The 21551-nt window shown below is 43.4% G+C and overlaps 1 protein-coding gene across 4 annotated transcripts in view; it reads right to left on the minus strand.

Moving 5' to 3' along the window:
- Nucleotides 1-21551, minus strand: part of REL (REL proto-oncogene, NF-kB subunit) — a 44027-nt gene that overhangs the window by 16655 nt on the left and 5821 nt on the right. For 2 of the 4 annotated variants that reach the window (XM_032103763.1, XM_032103764.1), the window contains 3 exons: nucleotides 7750-7892; nucleotides 4956-5104; nucleotides 1001-1092 (listed from right to left, as the gene is read on the minus strand). In XM_032103763.1, coding sequence (XP_031959654.1) covers nucleotides 1001-1092; nucleotides 4956-5104; nucleotides 7750-7892 — 384 coding nt within the window. Of the gene's footprint in view, nucleotides 1-1000; nucleotides 1093-4955; nucleotides 5105-7749; nucleotides 7893-12760; nucleotides 12936-13992; nucleotides 17587-21551 lie in introns of those variants that run through there. The other 2 variants (XM_032103766.1, XM_032103765.1) reach the window with 2 other exon arrangements.

Here is a 21551-nt window from a genome sequence, read left to right on the forward strand (position 1 = left end):
TTTGCAGTGTGCCCCCCACCCCCTCTGTGCAGTGAACTTGGCAGTTAAATTGCTGTGAGAGGAGTTGGTTTAGCAAGTTGATCTGAAGGGAAACCAGTCTCCTATTTTTTTATTTTTTTGTTTTCAAGTTGGTTTTCCATTGGAGCAATTCGCTGCTTTCGTTCGCTGCGTGGCACGCAGCCCCTGTGTGTGGTGTGAGGAAAGGGGTGGGAGTGTGTGAGCAGGGATGGAGGGAAGAGCAGGATGACTCCTTCTGAGAGCAGCCCACAGATCAGTCGTCGCATCAAACAAAACCCTGTGGGCAACCCCTCACAGGTGTGGTTCTGCAGCAGTGGGTCCTGCCTCTGACTTGCTGAGACAAACCACAGCATCACAGGATGCTTTGAGGTGGAAGGGACTTTAAAGATCATCTCGTTCTGACCCCTGTCATGGGAAGGGACACCTCCCACCAGATCGGGCTGCTCCAAGCCCTGTCCAACCCAGCCTTGATATTGCAATCTTGCTGTGGGTATCTGAGCTGTGAAATCAAGTGAGAGGCAGTTCCCAGGGGTCTATCAGCCCCCTGACCTGGTCACAAAAAACACAGCAAGAGAAAAGATGAGGAAGTGGCAAGTGAGATTTGTATTGGCTTAAGTTGTTGCAGAGTTATTCTAATTCAGTCTTTTACTCTCATCACTGCCAAAACCGGGGAATCCAATTCCCAAGACACTTGGAGAAGTTTCCAGGAAAGGCTTCTGCTGCTATCCCATTCCTTCTGTCCAAGCAGCAACTCAGACTGCTGCCAGGAATTAAAAAGCTCAAAAAAAAAGGGCAGCTATCCAAATAGATTCATCATGTGATGACTGGGAAGAAAGACTGGGAGGGACACAGAAGGGGAAGACTGTTTCTCAGAAAGAGGTTTTTTTGGAAAAAAAATAAAGCTCCAACACAAAAGCAAAGGCAGGACAGGACAAACAAAACCCCATCACCGTGCCAAGAGAACCAGCTGATTTCCACTCACCATTGAAAGGGTTAATTTTCTTCGAGATTCGTAAAGAAATGGATTCCTTCAGGTCTTTCTTCTTCACACACTGAATGCCCAAGTTCTGAAAGCTGAAGCATATGTGGCAAGATTTCAGCAACTAATAACATCTTCAGTGTAGACTATTAAATAAAATATTTGTGTTAATTAGTGTGATAACATCCAGTGTAAGAAATGAAAAAAGGCTTCTTTTGAGAAGGGTGTACAAGACCTGAAGAGCAGAGATGCTGTTTTTCCTAAAGTAAGGGCAGACACAGAAGCAAAAAAATTCTAAAATAAAATCCTAAATAATTTATATTATTAAGAATATATATTTCTATATTGAAAATTATTACTCTGCAGTAAGCCTACAGTGATTAAAAAGATACTCAGTCTTGGGTGATTTATAGTGACAGTCATTTTTGTTATCAATAAACCTGGTAATTTGCATTAGTTAAAGGATTTGCTCTCCTGCTTTTATCAGGGAACGTAAATCTTAAAAAAAACCACCTTTAAAATAGTGTTTAACAGGTCAAAACAGGTTTTTAAATCTCACATAGTTATGGAAAAGTTCTGAAGAGCTGCAGCTCCTCCTGATTTGCATAAAAGTGCAGGTCAACCCAATGCAGGAGGTGGGGGGAGTCCCAGGCAGGGTGACTCTTTCCCACATGGAAAAACCATGACATCATCAAAGCTGAGTGGATGTAAAGCAGGAAGTTAAAAAAAAAAAAAAAAAAAAAGAAAAAAGAAAGAAATAATCTGTGTTTCATGATGTTACAATAAGCTCCTGAAGATGGGTTGTGCCAGCAGGCATCTTTCTCCAGAAGTACCAGTCATTTCCCTTCCTTTGAAACTCCACAAACCTTCTTTGCTTTACCAAAAGAGCATCTTATTGCACCTAAAGATACTCCTTGTTCCTGCCAAGAGTGGTTCTACGCTTCTGAACGAGACTATCCTAGCATGATGTTGAGCTTAATTTTTCTAAACTCCCTTGTCTGCGCCCCACATGCTGTGTTCAGAGGTTCCCAAACCCTCCACCATCAGGTTCCACTTCCAGAACCTCTGTCCACTAGAGGAAGGCACAGGCTTCCTTTGCAAACTGAACATGACATGACTGAGGGAAAATAAAACACAGCAGCATCTCATTCACTAAAGCATTTTGCCCTCATATCGTGGCTATTGATATTCAGACTGGGACTGTACCTTGATGAGCAATCCTACTTCCACCTGCTCCTGGAGGAAGTACTTTCTTTAGGGCTTGATCACAGCACACAGTACTTCCCCCCTCACCCCCCCCCCGCCCCCCCAGAATACCCACTGTATTCCACAGGTTGTGTGAAGCACACTTCAAAGTCTACAAACAGGCCTGATTCCGTATGATAGCCCCAAACAAAGCCTCTCGTGGACAGGAGGCTTTTCAGCACCCCAAAATTGTCAGATTATCAGTGTTTTCTGAGGCTGGGCTGTCACAGTGAAAGTGTGTGTTTAATCATGGCTAGGCAGAGGCTGGGTCAGAGGAGGAACTGCCGAGAGCCCCAGCAGGGCTGTGGGGTTTCACATCGATGCGCGCTGACAGGAAGCAAGTGAGGTAACGAGAAGAGAGAGGGAGAAGTAGGAAGAGAGAGAAAAAAATGAAAAACATCTAAAAAACTATGATGATATCCTCACAGAGAGAGGAAACTAGGAAGTAAAAATCTGAGTACACAGGCAGCCCCACAAGCTCTGACTTTCATACTCTTGCCTTGATGTCTCGGCCAGGGAGGGCTCTGATCAAGTTTGGGCAGCAGTACAAAGATCATTATACCACAGGCAGAACAAAACACTTGGGAACTTTAGAACGTGGGGAACTTTGAACAGCAGAAAGCAGAGTAATTACTCAGAGCAGCCCAAAATCTGTGATTAATAATTCCACTTCTACTGTGAAAAAAAATGGATTTTTGCTCAATTTGGGATGCTCAGCAAGAGCAAAGAGCCAGAAACACTATTGACAGAGGACATCTCCTGTTCACTAGTACTGGATGAGGCTTTTCTCCAACACAGACTCGAAGAGAAGAATGTGAAGATTGAGTCACCAGCCACAAAAAGGAAAATGACTTTAAACATCCAGATCCAATTATGGATCACACTGTTCTTTCATCTTAAAGCAACCAAGGATTTGTTAAAAAAAATGAGTGTACCAATGCTGGAAACATTTCAAAGGGAACGTATCGAGCCTCCTCCCATCAGGATCTCCAATGTCAAACACAAAGCTCACAGTTTCACATTATCAATAAAATGAAAGCAGCCCACTTACTATTCTGTAAGAAACCGAGAGGCTCAATTCCTAAAAATATTGAGAAGAATTCCTGGATGGAGCAAACAAGCACCAGTGCCTGAAGTGAAACAGAGGCATGGCATTATGCCAAAGGACAGGACTTGATGCAAACATATAATGGAGATGAAATCACAATCCGCAAATAAATATTTGCAGAGCATCCCAGTGTTTCTTGGCATGACATCCTGTAATGGCTTCTCTAACAGCCTCACCTCGTGCCTACACATTGAACCTTGTGCAACAAAATGCCAAGAGGAGAAACAATTATCAGTGTCTTCCCGCACTCAGTGATGGGAATACAGGGCCAGAAAAGGTGTTAAGCAATCGGGCTTTTCTGCTTCGGATCAGCAAGCACAGAGCTGAAGGGAGGAAGTGGGACGGGCCAGAACAGCAGACTTCCTTTAGCCTTGGCTGAGGAAGCTTGATTTGAGAAGACAAAGGGGAAGCTGGTCATGGATGGTCAGAGGAAGGTGCAAGGTCCTGTAACAGTTCAGGATGTTTGCAGGTCAGCGTGCCTCGTGCCACCAGAACACACTGCAGCACATTCATGATCCCTTGAGCCTGGGCTGGATGCTGAAGAAGCATCTCCACTGTTTATTTCACCATCAGGCAATCACCACCTTCAAAACAGATGTGTCTTCAGCTCTCTCCTTTAATAGTGTCCTACTGACTAAACCCACGTAAACATGGAGTAATTTCACTAACACAACAGAATCCCATTGGCCTGAGAGCTGTGTGTAAGAGCTACTTATACACTGAAATATTTACCTGATTTTCTTCCCAGCTCAGTTATGCTTACCCCAGAGCAACAGCCTACTTCCATATTCCCTACATTGCAAACTGTGAACCACAAACAGCTTGCTGGTTCTAAATTCCCCTCTCCAGCAATAATCACTCCATGTTTGCTGCAGCTTATTCTGCTTCCATTTTATTATACAAGACTTGGTAAACTTAGAGGAAATGCCATCAAATACAACTGTATTTGAGACTCTTAATAGCACTGAGAAATGTCTTGTACATATCCCTGAGTTTTCCTCACTGCATCCACAAGCAGATCCTTCCCTGGCACACTTACTCTTCAGAGCTGGGCCTGAGCAGAATCTGTATTTTCACTCAAAAAACCCCAACCCAAACAACAAGCAACAACAGTGACAGCTACTAACACATTTCTAGATGTGCCACAACCACTGTCTTCTAGATTACATGATACTCAGCCACTACAAACTTTCTCCAGAAAGTCCAAATATAATTTCCATGGAAGATGTGGACTTCCCTCATCACCATGAAGTAGCTGTTACCCATTCTATTACTCACCATTTTCACATGTACCAAAGAATCATGGTCAAGAGTAAGATGTATTAATGAGCAAGACTAAAAAAAGTAAGTGTGAGAAAGGAAAAGAAGACAGACATTGGGAGAATGGATAAAGGAAAGAAAAGGGTGAAAGGAAAGAAAAAGCGCAAGTGTAGTATTGAAAAAAGAAGGAAATACTCCAAAGGGAAGTTCCCCGAGATGCATTAGTAAGCTACAGCAAAGACAGCATTCTAATTGCTCTTTTAATCATTAGTGTGAGTTTTAAAACACAAGATTAGCAAATCACTTGAATAATTAATCAAACTCCCAAGGAACACCATTACTCACGAGAGGACTCGTCGTTCTGGCCCAAACTCAGCTTCGTAGTAGCCATCTCTGCAGTCTTTTCCAACCAGATCATGAGGGTGTGGCTTGTAGGGTTCATTCTTCGTTACCAACGTAGTTCTTATTTTGACTTTTCCAAAATAGTTCAGAATCTACAAAAAAATGCGAGATATTTTAGGTATCAGTCCCAACCCGTTACAGAAGATAAATTTTATCCTGAAATACTCTATGGAAGAAACAGCAGAGCTACGTAGGTGAACACACAGAAATGTTGCTTGAAGAACAAGTCTCCCTCCAAAGATTTTAGGAAAAAACTCATAAAGCCTCAGGGATGAGGATATTACCTGTGCATGGAACACTAAGTAGTGAAAGAGGATCTTAACAGATACAGCATGACACAATCCCCTCTGAAGTTGTTGGGTTTTTTCCCAACTAATTCTCAGATGAGTATTCAATCTTACATTCAAGCTGGGGAGTACCAAATTCTCAAGCTCCCCTACCAGAGCTTTCACAGCAGTCATCAGCCTAATTCAGTGTCCTTTCTCAGGTGCATAAAAGCAACCTCAAGCTGACGGCTACCAGTGAAGTCACCGAGTGTGGGGGAGTGTAAAAGGAAAAAAAAAAGAGGAAAAACTGTTTGGCCTAAAGTGTTTGACGCATAAAAACTTGAAAGCAAATACAAGACTTGCCCAGGCACACGTTTGCGCAGAGGTGAGCTCGCCTCCTCCACTTCCCCTGCCCTATAACTAACAGTTCCTCTCCTTCCCTTCCTTTCATTCTCCTGAGACTCCAAGGATCCATCATGTATCCCTTTTAGTCAACACCTCAAACCTTTGACTTGACCTGTGCTCTTCTACCTGTCATCATGTGTTCGCTTCTTCAGTCTTCAATTCCGCTCCATTCAGTCTTCATACAAGTCACTGGTATTTTTTACCCTTAAAATGATACTTCACTACTCCTTCACTTTGTTCAACCATTACATTATTTCTCCCTCATTTCACACCCAGCCCCATGAACTTGAAGCTGACCTAGCTGCTTTTGGTTCTCTAGTTCCTCCTTGATGTTCATCTTCATAACCACACCAAGAAATTTAATCTCTTCCTGGCCCCTCTCTTCTCATCCTCATTCACGTTTCCATCTCTAGAGGGGACTCCCCTGGCACCTAATCAGCACTAAAGCCTCCTACGGGCTTCAGGGAGGCAGGAATTCACCTAGAAATCACCTGCTATCAGTACAATCAGCGCTGTCATCAATAGTCACCTTTCAAAAGAACAAACTTGGCCAGCCTTGCATGGTCACCTACTCATGTCCCATCTCCCCTCTGGGTTCTGCCTGGCCTTCATGTCCAGCACAGTCCAAGAAAAGAGGAATCAAGGCTTGATTCAGCCCATTCAGCTTGTGCCCTGACACAGACTTAGGCTGAGAGTCTGTGCAAGCTTCTGCTCTTGCCAACAGCCTACACAGTTCCTTGTTCAGTTGGCAGAGAACTGAAAAAATGAGTCTGGCACCATCTCCATTTCCTGCATTCCCTAACCAAATCTGGCACTGTGATAGTCAAAGGGAAACCTTCTCTGCTTCTTCGCTTAGTAATTCTGGCTCCAGGGCTGGACCAGCTTCCACAGTTGCTTTATGCAATAGAGACTCACTCTGCCGCTCAACACATGACTGCCAACACTCTCTTTCTCAAACCCTCCTTCTTAAAGAGCTTTTATGTCTCAGCATAAAACATCTCATATTTTTCCCATTTCACCACCTCCCTATCAGTTGTTTTTCTGCTGTGATTCCAGAGACTCCATTTTTGGCTCCACATTGGCTTTTTTGTACTTGCACACACTGCAAACACAGATACACAGCCTCTGTTCCAGGGCACTGCAATGGACTGCAAGATGGCAAGTGCTCTTAACTTCCCATTTAAATTTGAGGTTTCTCCTCTAATCTCAGCTCTGACAGACTTTCTCCAAACTGAAATAGATCAAGGAAACAAAAGCAACTTAAATATCAGATAGGGGACCAGAAATTCTTTTCTTCTACCCTATGTGTCTGAGGTCTCCTTTGTCCAACCTATGAAAGCTATTGCCCAAGTGGTTCCATTCCAGCTCTACTGTGTATCTTTGTCCCTGCTTTGATCACAGCTGCCAGGGCTCCTCTGAATCCCTTCATTCTGAATTTCCCAACCCATCCATGGTGCAACCATCCAACTCATCATCATTGCAGATGCTCTGAGGACACAATTCCCTTTTCTCAGCTCATTTTTAAGTTCTGTATCCCCTTTCTGACTTCACACACCTCACGCTGGTGTCTTTTGCAGAGCCCATTCACTGCATCACGGGCGATTGTTCGCTTGTACAAAGCACCTTCTTTCATGTTGTGCCCAGCAATGTTTCAAAGCCTTTCCACATTTTGTAGGCAAATTCCTTCAACGCTCTCCCAAAATTCATGCTGTAGTCCAAACCGTAAAACCAAACCTACGTCACCAAACTAAGAAAGCAGAGCAAACATGCATACAGAGAAAGCTACTAACAAATGGCTCCCAGAGCTTGAGTCTTCACTGAGTCCCCTCTAGCAGCACTTTGTAAACCACCTCTGCACCTTCTCCTCTTTTTGTAAACCCAATCTTTTCGTGACCAGGAGCAAGTAACTCTTTTCCCACTCGGCTGCAACTCCATTTGCATGCCAAGGAAAGAATCAGAGAACATGAGATGAAAAGCGTTGTATTTACTGTGCAGAGCCCAACGCATAGCTACGAGCATCACGGTAACGTGGGCAATGGTAATTCCCGGATAAAAGCGGTATTTACCTGGATGGAAGGGAAGGTCTTATTGTTTTCAGTACTGTGTTCTCCTGGAATGCTGCCTGCTGATCTTCCCTCACATTTGTATCTGAAACGCATGCCCCTTTGCCTGGGTTGCTCAAATATTTCAATGTAGGGCTCAAGGCCACCTTAAAAATAAAATATTTTCAATGTTAGGACACAGTAGAGCTTAAAAAGCAGCAGAAGATGCAAGAATTAGAATATCTACACTTTTGATTTACATTACCATCTTTCCACTTATCAGAAAAATCTACTCTTTATGTACATGCACATGTTGAAGGTGGGGTACAAGGGAAGAGGACAGATTTGGATGAAACATCCATGGTATCAGTGCCATGGAAGTAACTAGCAAAAAAGACACCCTTCCTTCCATCTGATCTAGAACTTAGCTTCTTTCAACCATCATAGAAGACATGTCTGATGAAAGAAGATTTTATACAACAAAATCCATATCATTATTTTGAGGGAATGGTTGACATTTTTAGGAATAATACAGTTTTAAGAATGGCTGTCCTCTCCAAGCACTGGTACGGTCAGCTGCTATGATCTCTTAAGCGTCCTCCGAAAGTGAAGATGTTTGCTCAGAATTGATTGATTTAGTTCCTATCACCGTGTAGCAGAAACTATTCAAATTCTGCAAAAACCCCCACCCTTCTGGGTTGAATACTGTCACTGTGAGCTCAGAAAATACCTGATTGCTCGTATTGAATTCTACATTTTGAGCTGCCTATCTCCCACGGGGCTCGTTTCTAGTTGCAGTATCTCCCCAGACAATGAAACCTCAAAAAAGCTATTGGGCAGCTGTCAGAAGGGAGGTGTTCAGGAAACACAGAGTGATAGACGAGAATAAGAGACAGCAGAACTCTTAAATGGGGGGGTTAGAAAGACATTAACTTAGCAAGAGCCTAAGTGCTTTTCAAGTGATGTTTTATTGCCAGACAGTAACAAGCTATTTAATATATCTCACTGAGAACATCAAACAGGACAGTCAATCAAACAGTGACAACAGTGGGATGGCATGTGAAAAACAAACAACAGAGGCTAAGTAAATATTGTTGAAGTTGAATCATCACAGTGCTACACGATCAGAAGAACGTAGCTTATGGAAATGTCTACTGAGCTCTCTGTCATCTTCATATAATAGCATCCTCCTCAAGTAAGGCTGAGCATCACAAACAAACAGGACAGACAATATCCTGTGGCACAGCACTGAAAAAAAAGTGCTTGGACTTCAACATAATAAGCAAAACAGTTATTAAATATATTGAAAGTGCTGAAAGGGTAAAAGAACCCCTACTTCCTTTTGCCCAAGGTCTATGCTGCCTGAGAGTCCACAGCACATGAGTTTTGGCCAAGAGGTGGATTCCAATCCTAACTCCATATAAAGGCTTCTCTTTTGCTGCACCTACAATGGTTTAGGTACCCCTGCCAACACAAAACTTGAGCTTTATGCCTGGGATTTGTTGACCGCAAAACATTTCCAGTGCTGCAGCAGTTCATACCCAAAGTAGGAAAATATTATAACCTATGAGATAAAGTAATCAAGAGCAGCAGAGAAGGGATGGATGGAAAGAACGACATCTGAGACGTCACCTTGGTCTGACCTGAAAGCACATTGATCTGTCACACACCTACAGCCAGTGGTGGAACTGCATCTGCCACCGTGTGAGAGCAGCTCCTGTGCTGGGATTGTCTTCAACAACCAGAGCCTCTGCAAAACCTGAATGCCTCTTCAAAAGCACAATGAACTTCTACTCCAGGCTGTGTTTGGGGTCAAAACCTTTGGGAACTGTGGTTCAGGACTCTTTATAGACCTTTCTAACAATCAATCAAAGTGCAGTTTCTAAACGGACCACCTCCCATAAGGCGGATTTTAAATAACTTTCTGATCACCAGCCATGAGCTGTCACACTAAATACACATTAGCCACTAGTCTAGGTCCAGCCACTTAGAAGTCCCCTTTCTAGATACTTCCCAGCTCTTTACCTAACTGTCCTTTAGATGAGCTTTGCGTATTTGCTCTTTCTGGAAAACAAGCAAGTCCAGCAAAAGGGAAGGGGAAGACAGGCACTGAAACAAAAAAGCCTAAAAATGACGTAAAGCTAGTTTCAAGGAGAGCAGAAGTCTGAGTTTCTCACAAAAATACGCTCACACATCTGTGTATGGCTATTTTAACTTTAACACTTCAATTTACTTATGCTATTGCATTGATCAGCACAAATACAGACACACATCCACATATGAAATTAAAAATCTGTTTTACAAGTTTAAATGACAAAATTGCAGCAAAGTACCTACTAATCATTACACTTGGAGATTCTCATGCTTACATAGCTGCTAACCAGACGTGCAGGACACCCACAGACATTACGTATTTGTCAAAACTAGCCAAAGCCTCACCACTTGAAACTACAAGAGCGCAATCACTTGAGGTCTTTAACTCTTGCTGCTTTAACCAACAATTTCCCTTCACATTCTATTAATACTCACTTGAGAGGGCTATTTTCTCACCTATTAAGAGCCCTTTATTTTAAAACTCTGGGCTCAGTGATCTTTACAGGGCTGTGGTCGAAACAAATGTCATTGAAGGTAAACCCACTGCTCAGCAGCAGGTGTGTTTGTGGGAAAGTAAAGCTCAGTGACACAGCAGCCTCCAGAGATTAAACATTAAACTTCATTTTGTCTTGGCTGCCTCTCTCTCTATTTAAGAATCACGTTATCATCGCTGCTGTGCTTATCAGTGTCATCATGTTTTGCGTAGAGAGGAAACACACAGAAGTGTTTGTGCAAACGAGAGGTATTACCAGCACTCTGCAGCCAAGTGTCCAGTGTTCCCCATTTCTGTAAATCAGCAATGTGCTTGGAAAGTGGCACAGCGTAACTATTTCACAATCTGCTCACACACACACACATACAGAGGTCTGTTAGTTCCCACACAGTCACTACAGACCTGTCCTCCTCAGGTCTCGCTTTGTTTGTCAAACAAATGTGAGATACGCCAAAACCCAAACTCTCACTAATTCTGGAAGAGAAATGCACAGCTACTTGTATTACCTGCCTGCCCACAACTACTCCATAAAGCATTTGAAATGGAAGAAAAGAAAAAAATCTAGCTAATCCTTCATCTAAGTTCTTAAGAGTTTAATTTGTCTTTGTAATTAATTCTAATTGCCTATACACATGCTAGTAATAGAAACATTGTGCTACATATTATAACCTGCCTGTCATTCTTTTTGTTATTAAATTGCTTTTCCCCCCTCTTGCCCCGAATACAACACTGAATAATTTTAAAGAGAATATAGGAGACCAAGTGTCCCAATTATATACTCAAGGGAAACAGGTAAAAGCAGTGACAGCTCTGAGAGTTCAGAAAGGAAAAGAGGTAAAAGCAGTGACAGCTCCAAGAGTTCAGCCAGTTTATGCTCATTCAAGAACAGAAGGGTGTTTTATTCTCACATTTTGAGCAATACGAAGAGGAACAAAAGGACAATCTCTAAAACTCAGAGCAAAATTCCTCAGACCTCTCCATGACTAGAAACGCGGGACGGCTTAAAGTTTAACATAGTCTGTGCCATGAGGGAGGAAGTGTGACATGCTGCCACCAAGCAAAGTGACAGGCGATCAAGGGTTCTGTCTCATTCCTTTCCTCCAGGAAAGCAGGCTCTGGAAGAACTGCCCAATTTGGCATTTGTGCCCAATTTTCTTGCACAGCCAGGAGTGCCCGGTGAACAGACTCTCCATCAACATCTGCATGTGAAAGCAGAGCAGCTGCGGGTCGTTGTAGAAGATGTGAAAGTATCACCCGAAACCCTCCCTCCCGAGGTGACTGCAGTGAGACACAGATGGGAGAAGCTTCGCCCTTTAACTCCAATGTCACTGCTCTGTACAAATCCCTGGTGGCCCTAAGTCTGTCATTTCTAAAAAGCAAGAATCTATCCACTTATAACCTTCTGCAACACCTCAGGCATAGGGGGAGGATGGTGAAAGCTTTGTTGCAGCACACCCCAGTTTAAGCCAAAGCAACTGGAAACATATACATGACTTAATTTGAAAAAGCAGTAGTCTACCTACGGCTCCATGAACTGCAGAAATTCTAACAGACCGAGAAACGCTCATGAACTTCCTCTTTACTATCGTGTTACATTATAAAACGGCAACTAGAAAAAAAAACAACGACAAAAGCTAGCTAGTACCAGGAAGTTATAAACTTCCCCCGCTGAAAAATTCCTTATCTGGTTCCTAATTACACTGAAAATACATAAAGACATGAAGAAAAAAAACCCCGAAACTGCTCTCTCCTGCTTCAGTGTTGCCACTCTAAAATACATCATAACATTTAAAGGACAAGCCTAGCTGTTTTCTCTCTATGTTGATAGTTAAGCACACCTATATATTTATCAGGAGTGAAAGTTTATACCTTGCTAACTAGAACAAGAACAGAACGTACAGCTTTTGAAAAGCAGCTTTCCCTAGAAATACTATTCTAATTAGTATAGCCAAGTTTTAAATTTAGGGACTTTTTTTTAACCCTAAGACAGATACCAGAGAGACTCCTCCCGACAAACTCGGTTTCATTTAGCCTGAAGAAACTTAATTGTGCTTTTTGTTGTAATTACTCAAAGCACGATCCCTTATCTGCGTTACTTTCATTTGTGCCATCACTATTTCTCATTCATTTGCATTCTCACAGCCGAGTTCCGATGTGAACAGGGTCCTTATGAGCATCACCCAACCTTCAGCCTGTTGTCTCCAGCCCAGATACGGGACCCGCGTGCGTATTTAACACCTAAAGGCTTTAACGTCGCAATTTTAAGGCTTAAGAGATCCATTCGAAATGGAACAGCCTCGTAAGATCTCATCGCGACTCAGCCGAACAACCCATCCCTGCTTCAGCCTCGCAGTGTGAACACCCAACGCGACCAGCGAGGGAGGGCGGAGAGTGCTCGGAGCCCCCCGGGGCCGCTCCCCGCGCCCCCCGCCCAGCCCCGCCGCTCACCGGCCATGCTGACAGCTCCGCTCCGGCCTCTGCGCCGCGGGGCTCCGGCCCGGGCCCGCACACCTCGCAGGGACGCACGGACAGCCACAGCTGCCGGGCTCGCTGTCCTTTTCAGGGGGAATTTCCCGTGGGGCGGGCGGACGTGCGCGTTAGCTGCGGGGCGGTGCGGGGCCGCCCCCCGCCCGCCCCCGCCGCGCCCGCCCCGCCCGGCACCGGCTCCCCGCGGCACAGAGACCCCGCTCCGGGACTGCAGCCGCGCCGGGAAGGCAGGCACGAGTCTGTGCTCCGGTCCTGCCCTGCCCGGTAGCCGAAAGTACAAAGGAAAAAGTTCAACTCCTCTGGTTTCAGAGCACGGCAGATACACCGAGAGCCTGTTTCCTTCCATACCCTCACGCTTTCAGAGCATCATTCCTACACCCCGCTCTCCCGCCCTGTCAGCCTCGAGACACCAAGCGCTCTCGTTATCCATCTTCTCGGTTGCATGCAGCTTGGTGGTCAGCCCGGAGAAGGGAAAGCTCCAGGGAAGACTGTACTGCAGCCGTCCAGTGCCTGTCTAAGCCCCTTTTGGGGTTTATAAGAAGGACAAGGATAGACTTTTTACCAAGGCCTGTAGTGACAGGACAAGGAGGAATGGCTTTAAATGGCAAATGTCAGGGTTACATTGGATACTGATAAGGAATTCTTGACTGTGAGGGTGGTGAGGCACTGGAACAAGCCTACCCCGAGAAGCTGATGATGCCCCATCCAAAGGAAGTGTTCAAGGCCAGGCTGGATGAAGCTTGGGCAGCCTGGCCTAGTGGAAAATGTTGCTGCCCAAAGCAGGGGGTTGGAATGAGATGGGCTTTGAATGCCCCTTCCAACCCATTCTGCGATTCAAGAACTAAGCTGTATGTATTAGGGATAGACCAACATTGCAGGTGAGGTAAAAACTAATCACCAACAAGCTTATTAAGTCACAATTATCAGCTTTAAATCTACCGAACCTTCAGAGCATCCCAGATCCTCAATCTCACAGCTAGGCCCCGACAGCAAGATGAAGCGAAGGAGTTGGACACTGGGAACAACCCCATAGCCCCATGTTTGGATCAGGTGGAGAGGTCAGTAACAAACAAATCTGAGGGAAAATTAAAAAACACCTGAAAAAAGAAGAACACAAAGAAACAGGAAGGCCACACCTAGCTGGGGTGTTAAGACTGTTTAGTTAGCAACAAAATTTAAATTTTTTTTCTTACCTCTTTACTCTGGGAGTGGAATAAACTGTCCCATGTGAAAATGCAGTTAAATCAATTAGTATCCCTGAGAAAGAAAGATTAATAAAATAACAAGAAAAGCCTGAAAGAACACTCAAGTAAGGTACAAAACCGACAGGTTTTTACTTTTTTTCGCTATCCTATTTCTAAAGCTAAGGTTTTTGGGACATCCAGAAATGAAGCTGAAAATGCTGTTCTATGATCTGCAAATCAATACACCAACCCACATAACTAAGCAGAAGGGGCTGCCAAATGCTTATTATTTTTCCTGCTCTGTAGTCCATCTCATATTAACAGGACTTCTCTTTGTAACCTTAATTTTGCTCAGCTATCAGCATATTTCCTACAAATTGAAATCATCTATTTTTCTTCACCCCACAAGCAAAACTTTCCTTATTTAAGATTCATGGTTTGTCACATGGTTGCACCACTGTCAAACTTACAACTGAAATTGGAGTAGAAGAATCCTAGGGAGCACACAGGATAATCAAAATGTCTGTGACATTAGCCTTAGATGATTAAAGAAAAACTACATTATTCAGATGTTATAATAAAATAATTCTATGGCTGTGGGTTAGTTTCTTGCCAGAAGAACATAATTTTTTTATTTTCTCTCCCACAAAAAAGCCAAAACAAAACAATACAAAAGATAAAAACCAGCAGTGCCCTAAAAGTATGAGAAATTCAGACTAGATTTTTACATCTTCAGGGATTTCTTGGATTCCCTATGATTGATGATGTACAATAAAGCAGGCAAGTGGGTCTAATATTCTAAATCAAACTTGGACTTTACCTACGCAAGCACACATGACCCCAAAGCACGAACTGAAAAAGAGATCACAAATAAAATTGTGCTGCTCTACAATAAAGGCAGCAAATGGAAAACACATAACCTGAATTCTCTCTGCTAAGTGCCCCATCCAAACAATCAGCTCGTCAACATCTCATATTAGAAGATACTTCAGGTTTTTAATTGATAACCTGGTGGTTCAAGTTTTGTACAAGCCTTCCTTCCCAGGGTTGAACAGCCAGAGAAATGCCCCCAGTTTGAGGGCATGTCTGCAGATCACAGGAGTGACCTGGACAGGACTTTTAAAAGGAAAGGGCTGCAGTTCCTCTGGGATAGCTGAAGCTGTAGATGTGAGTTTGGAGCTTGGATGTAAAGCAAGTTGTCAGTACAGACGTATGAAGTGACTAAATACTTTTTCTTACTTATCTTCAGGCTGGTTTGCCAAACCTCTGATGATAAAAACTGTGACATTTCAGAATGAATTTAGGTGCTTCCCTAAATACAGTTTATATCCCTGGTTCCCACCTATTTTTCCAGCCCATTACACTACTGAGTAAACATGGACCAGGGAGACTGTGGCTCAAAACAGAAGTATCTACTCATTTCTTCAGAAGGAAAGTGTTATTGTAGGGTACACAGTCTAAACCAATGTGAAATTAAGGGCAGTATTCCAGGCAATACAAATACCATGTTATGACTAAAACATAATAAACATTCCCTACGTTTCCCCGGCTCTTTTGAACTCTAACTCTTAGGGCTTGCAGGAACAGGCTACTCAAAGATAATCCTTAAGATTGCACGTTCGAAATTGAGGTGGTATCTCACATACATACCAGTGTTTGGTACAAACTGCTCCTTGATATTATTTTTAAGAAAAAAATATGAATGGATTGCACTTCTTAGAGCATCCCAAAAACTTTACCTCCAGCCCTTCCTTCAAATGAATACAGCTTGTGATAAAAGGACAACCAACCATATGAAGAGTTTGTGTTAAAACTGTGCGCTCCAGTCATCAGAATACACAGACTGAACAAAGTGATTGGAGGAAGGACAGCGTGAAAAGGAAGTGTTTTCTTGATGGTTTTTCTCTAGCAGTAGCCATAAGCCGATGGCCAGGGAAAAGCACAACAGTGGGACAAAAGGAGCTTTTAGTCTAAGACCACTGTAGCTGTTTTATAAAACATTCGTGTTCCTAAACTCTATGGAAACCAAGAAGCCTTCCCAAGAAAAAGGCAAAAACCTAAGCAAATGAAAGAGGCCTTACTCAAAGTCGTGCAAGCATGAGGCTATTCCTCTATTCCTGACTGCCCTGTATGCAATTCTGCGCTGCTGCGATCGGAATCCCGGGCACAGGGATTATCCCGGGAGAGTGTGGTGAACTAGAGGATTGCAGTACAGCTTTGGCAATCACAGAAACCTCGTCAGCAGCTGAAATGAAGTGTAAGAACATGTCATAGCTTTGGTTATATGCAGATCTCTGCAAAGAGCAGACGGAATTCCCCTCCTGCAGCATTGCATAACAAAAGCCAGGTGCTTCACTATTATTTTTGTCAGCTGACTTTGGCTATAGCCAGAAGCGAGATACCAGAATTCTTAGGCCAGTCTGATCCAGTGCTTCGCTTCCTGTCTTCCAGTTAAAGCAAGTGTTTTAAGATCCCATTTCTCTCCACTTATCAAGTCCAAAGACAAGTCCTCACCTCCTGCTTTTCACTGGCTGCTGCACTAGCACAGTTGACACCTATGTTGCTGTAAGGAGTAAAGCTCCCTGTTCCAGCAGGGAACGTTATGGGGCAAGCAAGAGTAGAGTGGAGGGATAAAAAGCCAGCACTAAAACCTCCTACAGCAGAGGAGTGAGTGTTTGACATGGTATTTGTCAAGCCTAGGATGATGGCTCTCTAGTGGTGCTTAGCACAGGCATTGCCCAATGAAGCTGGCTGTGACAGGAGAGCAGCTCAGGCAAACTGTTAAGTCTTTATTTCCTGTTCCCAGCTATCTGACTTCGATCAAAGATAAGGCCCTTGTCACTGGCCTGGTTAGGCAGACACTAAGGTACTTTCAGCATATGGCTCTCCTAATAAGGTACATCATACTAGGAGTAAGAATAGTATTAATAAAATCATTCCCTCCTCTCTTTATGTAGGGAGAGTCCTGTTTTCTTGTCCACTCTATCTTAAGCCTCACCTACTGCCAGATTAGAAATTTCCAATCCTCTATGCCTTAAGAAACCTTTTGCTGTTTGAAGTATGTTTTTTTATCTCAAAGGCATCTTACTTAAACACCATCAGACCTTTTGGTGGTTAAAGCTTTTGTGGTTATTGGTCCTGAGGAAGGTTCTAATGCAGAAGCCATTCTCAAAAAAGTCTTGGCTTTCAGATTAATGATAAACTCAAAGGTTGTTCAAGTCATTCTGCTGGAAGCATTCCTGTGCCACGGTTTGAGTTTGTTTGACATAGAACAATGCTACTGTGCCTCCCTCAAAAGCGGGTGGAGAGAAAGGAAATGCTAATAGAGAAAGGTTGGTCTTGTGGATAAGGCACAAGGCTGTGATTCAGGAGACTGGTATTTGGCTCTTGGCAAGTCAGCCTTTCTACTCTTAGGCAAGTCGTTTAATTCTCTAAGCCTCCATTTCCCCAACTGAAATCAGAGAAGATACTTCCTTGCTCCCACACTTCTGTCTTATTCACTGATGATGCAACTTCTTCAGGGGATGAACCGCTCGTTACATTAAAGTGCCAAGCACAAAATGATGAGGGGTCGTGTCAGAAAAAGACAGTGTCCCCTCTCTGTCTCCTTCCATCCAGGTAACTCACTCCTGTGTGTTCCTACACTGTCCCAAGCACTCCTTTGGAGACACAGGAGTGTGCTTAAAAGTAACCTGGTGGAAACAAGATTATTGGTTTTTTTCTGCTGGCTCAGTTTTTACTGAGCCAGTTCCACGTACAATCACAGAAATGACTCTGCCAGCAGGAAGGAATGTGGTCGCACCAAGGCCAAGAAGTTTCTGGAAGACAAATTTGGGCAGAGGTGCCTGCTTCCTGACAGAGTGCTAACGTCATGGAACTGTAGCATAGCACTGTATTTTTAGCCTGAGAAATTGATAAACCTTCCTGAGATTTCTACTTTACACTCCTTCCTTCCCAGAGTTAGTATTCAGAGCAGAACTTCTTGGGCACTTTCTCCCCCAGACCTCTCAAGTGCTTCCTATTCCCTTCTCCTCATCCCAGTGCTATAAACACATACCATGGTTTGGGAGTTGCATTATTTAACAGAGTAAAACTTTAAATGTTTGTTGGCAGGCAAAGAAAAAGATGGAGTAGTGTTTTCATTTTCCACTGTGGTACATAAAAGCCTCTCACTACAGTGAAGCTGATTAGTGACCTCTGAAGTGGTCACTAAAACTGTAAACACCTTCCTCATGCCACAATCGAGATTCATCTGATGCAGTAGAGCTGTAGGGAGAGGACTTAGGGAAGAGATGAGCTCAAGCTGAGCAGAAGGAGCTAAGTCAGCAGAAAACAACCTTTTTCTGCCCAGAATGATTTTTTTCAAAATAGATTACCTCTATAAGCCAGATCACTGTTGCTGCTTTCAAAGGGAAGCAATAGAGTTACTCTATCTGCAGCCACAAAACAAATATAAGGAGGCAGAAGGAAGGATGGGAATTGTCCCTTTGGCAACAGCAAGCTGTTAGGGTACGGAGTTTATCATGAAAATTGCATACTAAAAATATATAGGCAATAGGTGTCTAAAATAATTCTGCTGCCCCCCAAAATGCCAGCCCATACCAGCCAGTCACCATGCACCAGATCCACTACAGAGCATAACAATCGCTCATCCAGGTTTTTATTACAAGGCTTCCCTTTTCCTCAGGGCTCACAAGGAGTTTAAGCTACTTAACACCACCCTGAGCTTCAAGAATCTCAAAAGACTGTATCTACAGCCAATAACCAGAATCAATTAGGTTGGAAAAGACCTTTGAGATCAGAATCCAATCTTTGACTGAACACTACCTTGTCAAGCAGACCATGTCAAGCACCTCCAGGGCTGGTGAATCCACTACCTCCCTGGGCAGCCCATTCCTGTATCGAATCACCCTTTCTGTGAAGAAATTTTTCATAATGCCCAACATAAACACCCCCTGGTGCTGCTTAAGACTGTGTCCTCCTTTCCTATTGCTGTCTGCCTGGGAGAAGAGCCTGACCCCAGCCACAACCTCCTTTCAGGGAGCTGCAGAGAGTGACAAGGCCACCTTAAAGAGATGAAAAAGGTACCTTGTTTCAGTACAGCCCCATCAGATATATCTCCTCTTAATTTGGAGTCTCACACCTTAATTTTCAACCTCTAGCCTAATGACTCCTGCAGTTCTGACTTGTACAGTTAAAGGATTACACCCAGGAATGACAGAGAGACACTCTTTGCCTCTTCAGGCCAAAGGTAAACACTTAAAACCTTCTGGGACACATTTACACATCAACTCCTCCTCCATATACAAAGCAAACCTCCAGTTCGTAAATTGGCCACTACATGTCTTATCTGGCCCTACATTAGCCCTTTCTTACAGATTGCCTGGGGCTGTGTGTCACAGGTGCCACCTCACCATGCAAAGTCTTACAGGCAGTAGTTGGCCACAATCAACTCCGAGTAAGCCACCAGCAGGCTGCTCACCCCGCTGCTGTCCACATTTTGTGCCTATGCATCCAGTTCACTGCCTTGCTGCAACAAAATAATTCAGATTTATTAACAAGGCCTACATCTTAGTAAGGCTATCATTATTAGTTTGAGCTCTCTGAATTACAGGGTTGAAAGCCCTTGATTTCTCACCCAGAACAGTGATGAGGTTTGCTATTTCATTGTCTTGTTCATTTGGCAGTTGCTACATGACCTGTCAATTTTGCTTTTAGGACATTTGGGGAAAGTTTGACATCGTTTTTATAATCAACGTTGTGGTTAACCTCTCATATAACAATGACTTTGATGAATACTCATTCATCTGCATAGGATTTCCATTTGTGAGCCTTAATATTGCTGAAAAGAGATGAAATCCAAAAACAACCTCTGGGTTTTCAATCTGAAATACTGTGCCTTAGGTACAGTAAATGTGTCAGGCACCATGAGACTCAGAACATTTTCAGATGTCTGAAAAAAATACTCTATGTACCTTACCCACTGTAAGCAAGTAAAGAATACACATATCAGTCTGACTTTTTTGGTTTTGAATTAAAAAGAACAATAAGCCAAGAAGACAACTAATTCTTGAAGAGATCTCTTGTGCAATAAAAATTTTTTAAAAAAGGAACTGAAGTGATTTTTTGCTCTGTGCAGTGGAAATAACAGCTCTAGACTCAGGCTGTTGAATGGAAACACAACAGACACCACAAGCTGCTTCTGGCAAGTACGTGCAGGAACCAGAGAAAGGAGAAGGCCTAACCCAAGAAAGAGCTGACAGAAAGAAGCCAGTGGCAAGAAGGATTAATTAGAACAAGGGCTAGTGTTGGTTACAAGGGCAATGTCATATATAAAGCTGAATATGAAGAAAAGGCAACTGCTTTATGGAAAAGTTCCTTAACAGGCAGATGCAAAAAAGACAAATTATTAAAGCAACTGATGTCCCAGCTCCACTTCTGATTAGTCTCCAATGAGACCCTGGGGTGCAAGTCAGGTCAGCAGTGCTGAAAGTCAACCTGTTCGGTTCTCTGTTTCTCAAAGGCTGAGACAGGTACCGGCTACCTAAACTTTTCCATTGCACCAGCCCCATGGATTCTAAGACAGGCATTACAGGCTCCAGTATCCAAAGAGTAGAAAGTAAGGAATGGAGGGCATTTGGAATGAAGTCTCTGATTACAGTTCCACTGCTCTTACTCCCGGTTGTCACAGCAGCTTGTCCCTTAAGGGCCTTGATACCATTGCCTCAGCGATTGTGAGTAACACCCTTGGGTTTGTGGTGTCTCAATAAAATGCCCCCTCGTGGTGACCACCACGATTTCTTCACAGGGCACAAATCCTGCTTCCCTCACTGCTCTGGTTGTCTGCTTCTCCCAGAACACGAAGGTAAAAATTTCCATGTGCAAAGCAGAGAACTGTAGACTCTGTGCACTATCTTGAGCTCTCATCTCCAAGAAAAGTAGCCAAGGAGAGCTGACTGTGCATTTTCCAGGAGTTTCCATTAAAAGGAAACCTGCATAAATAACCATTGGCGTAACTGAAATTAAACTGAGACCAAAGTTCCCACTTGAATTTGAAAAGTATTTCTGTCCGTATACATAATCATTTGCTTAAAAAAACCAGACAAAAAGCAAAATCCAGAAGTCTAAACAAGCTTGTTACTTTTTAAAAATAATACAGCTATTTCAGTTTTTCTTACTACCTTCTTTTACGCTGTAAAAGCAAAATCCTGTGAGTAAACCAATCCAGATTTAATACCACTTCAAAGCTTTAGAGATACTAGAGACTCATAGTTCAGTAAGAGAGATACCAAATCTGGTCCCAAAGGCATGGATGCTGTAGAGAAGTAAATCTGTAGCTGCCTGATTCCAGGAGATTCAGACATGGTAATAGCAGAGATACTTGCCTAAAGTAAAACTGGCTACCACACTTAATTAGTAGTCATTAGGCTCCACACCCCCTATAAACAGCCTGCAGAGAGACTGTTGCAATTGTGAGATCGGTAGTGAGGCCTGATTCACATCCGGACACTTTTACTGCCCTGAGTCTTTCAAACTTACCCGCCCCACCAAGTGAGACGTCCTGTGGC

This window comes from Corvus moneduloides, chromosome 3, assembly GCF_009650955.1.
Source record: "Corvus moneduloides isolate bCorMon1 chromosome 3, bCorMon1.pri, whole genome shotgun sequence".
Lineage (NCBI taxonomy): Eukaryota > Metazoa > Chordata > Aves > Passeriformes > Corvidae > Corvus > Corvus moneduloides.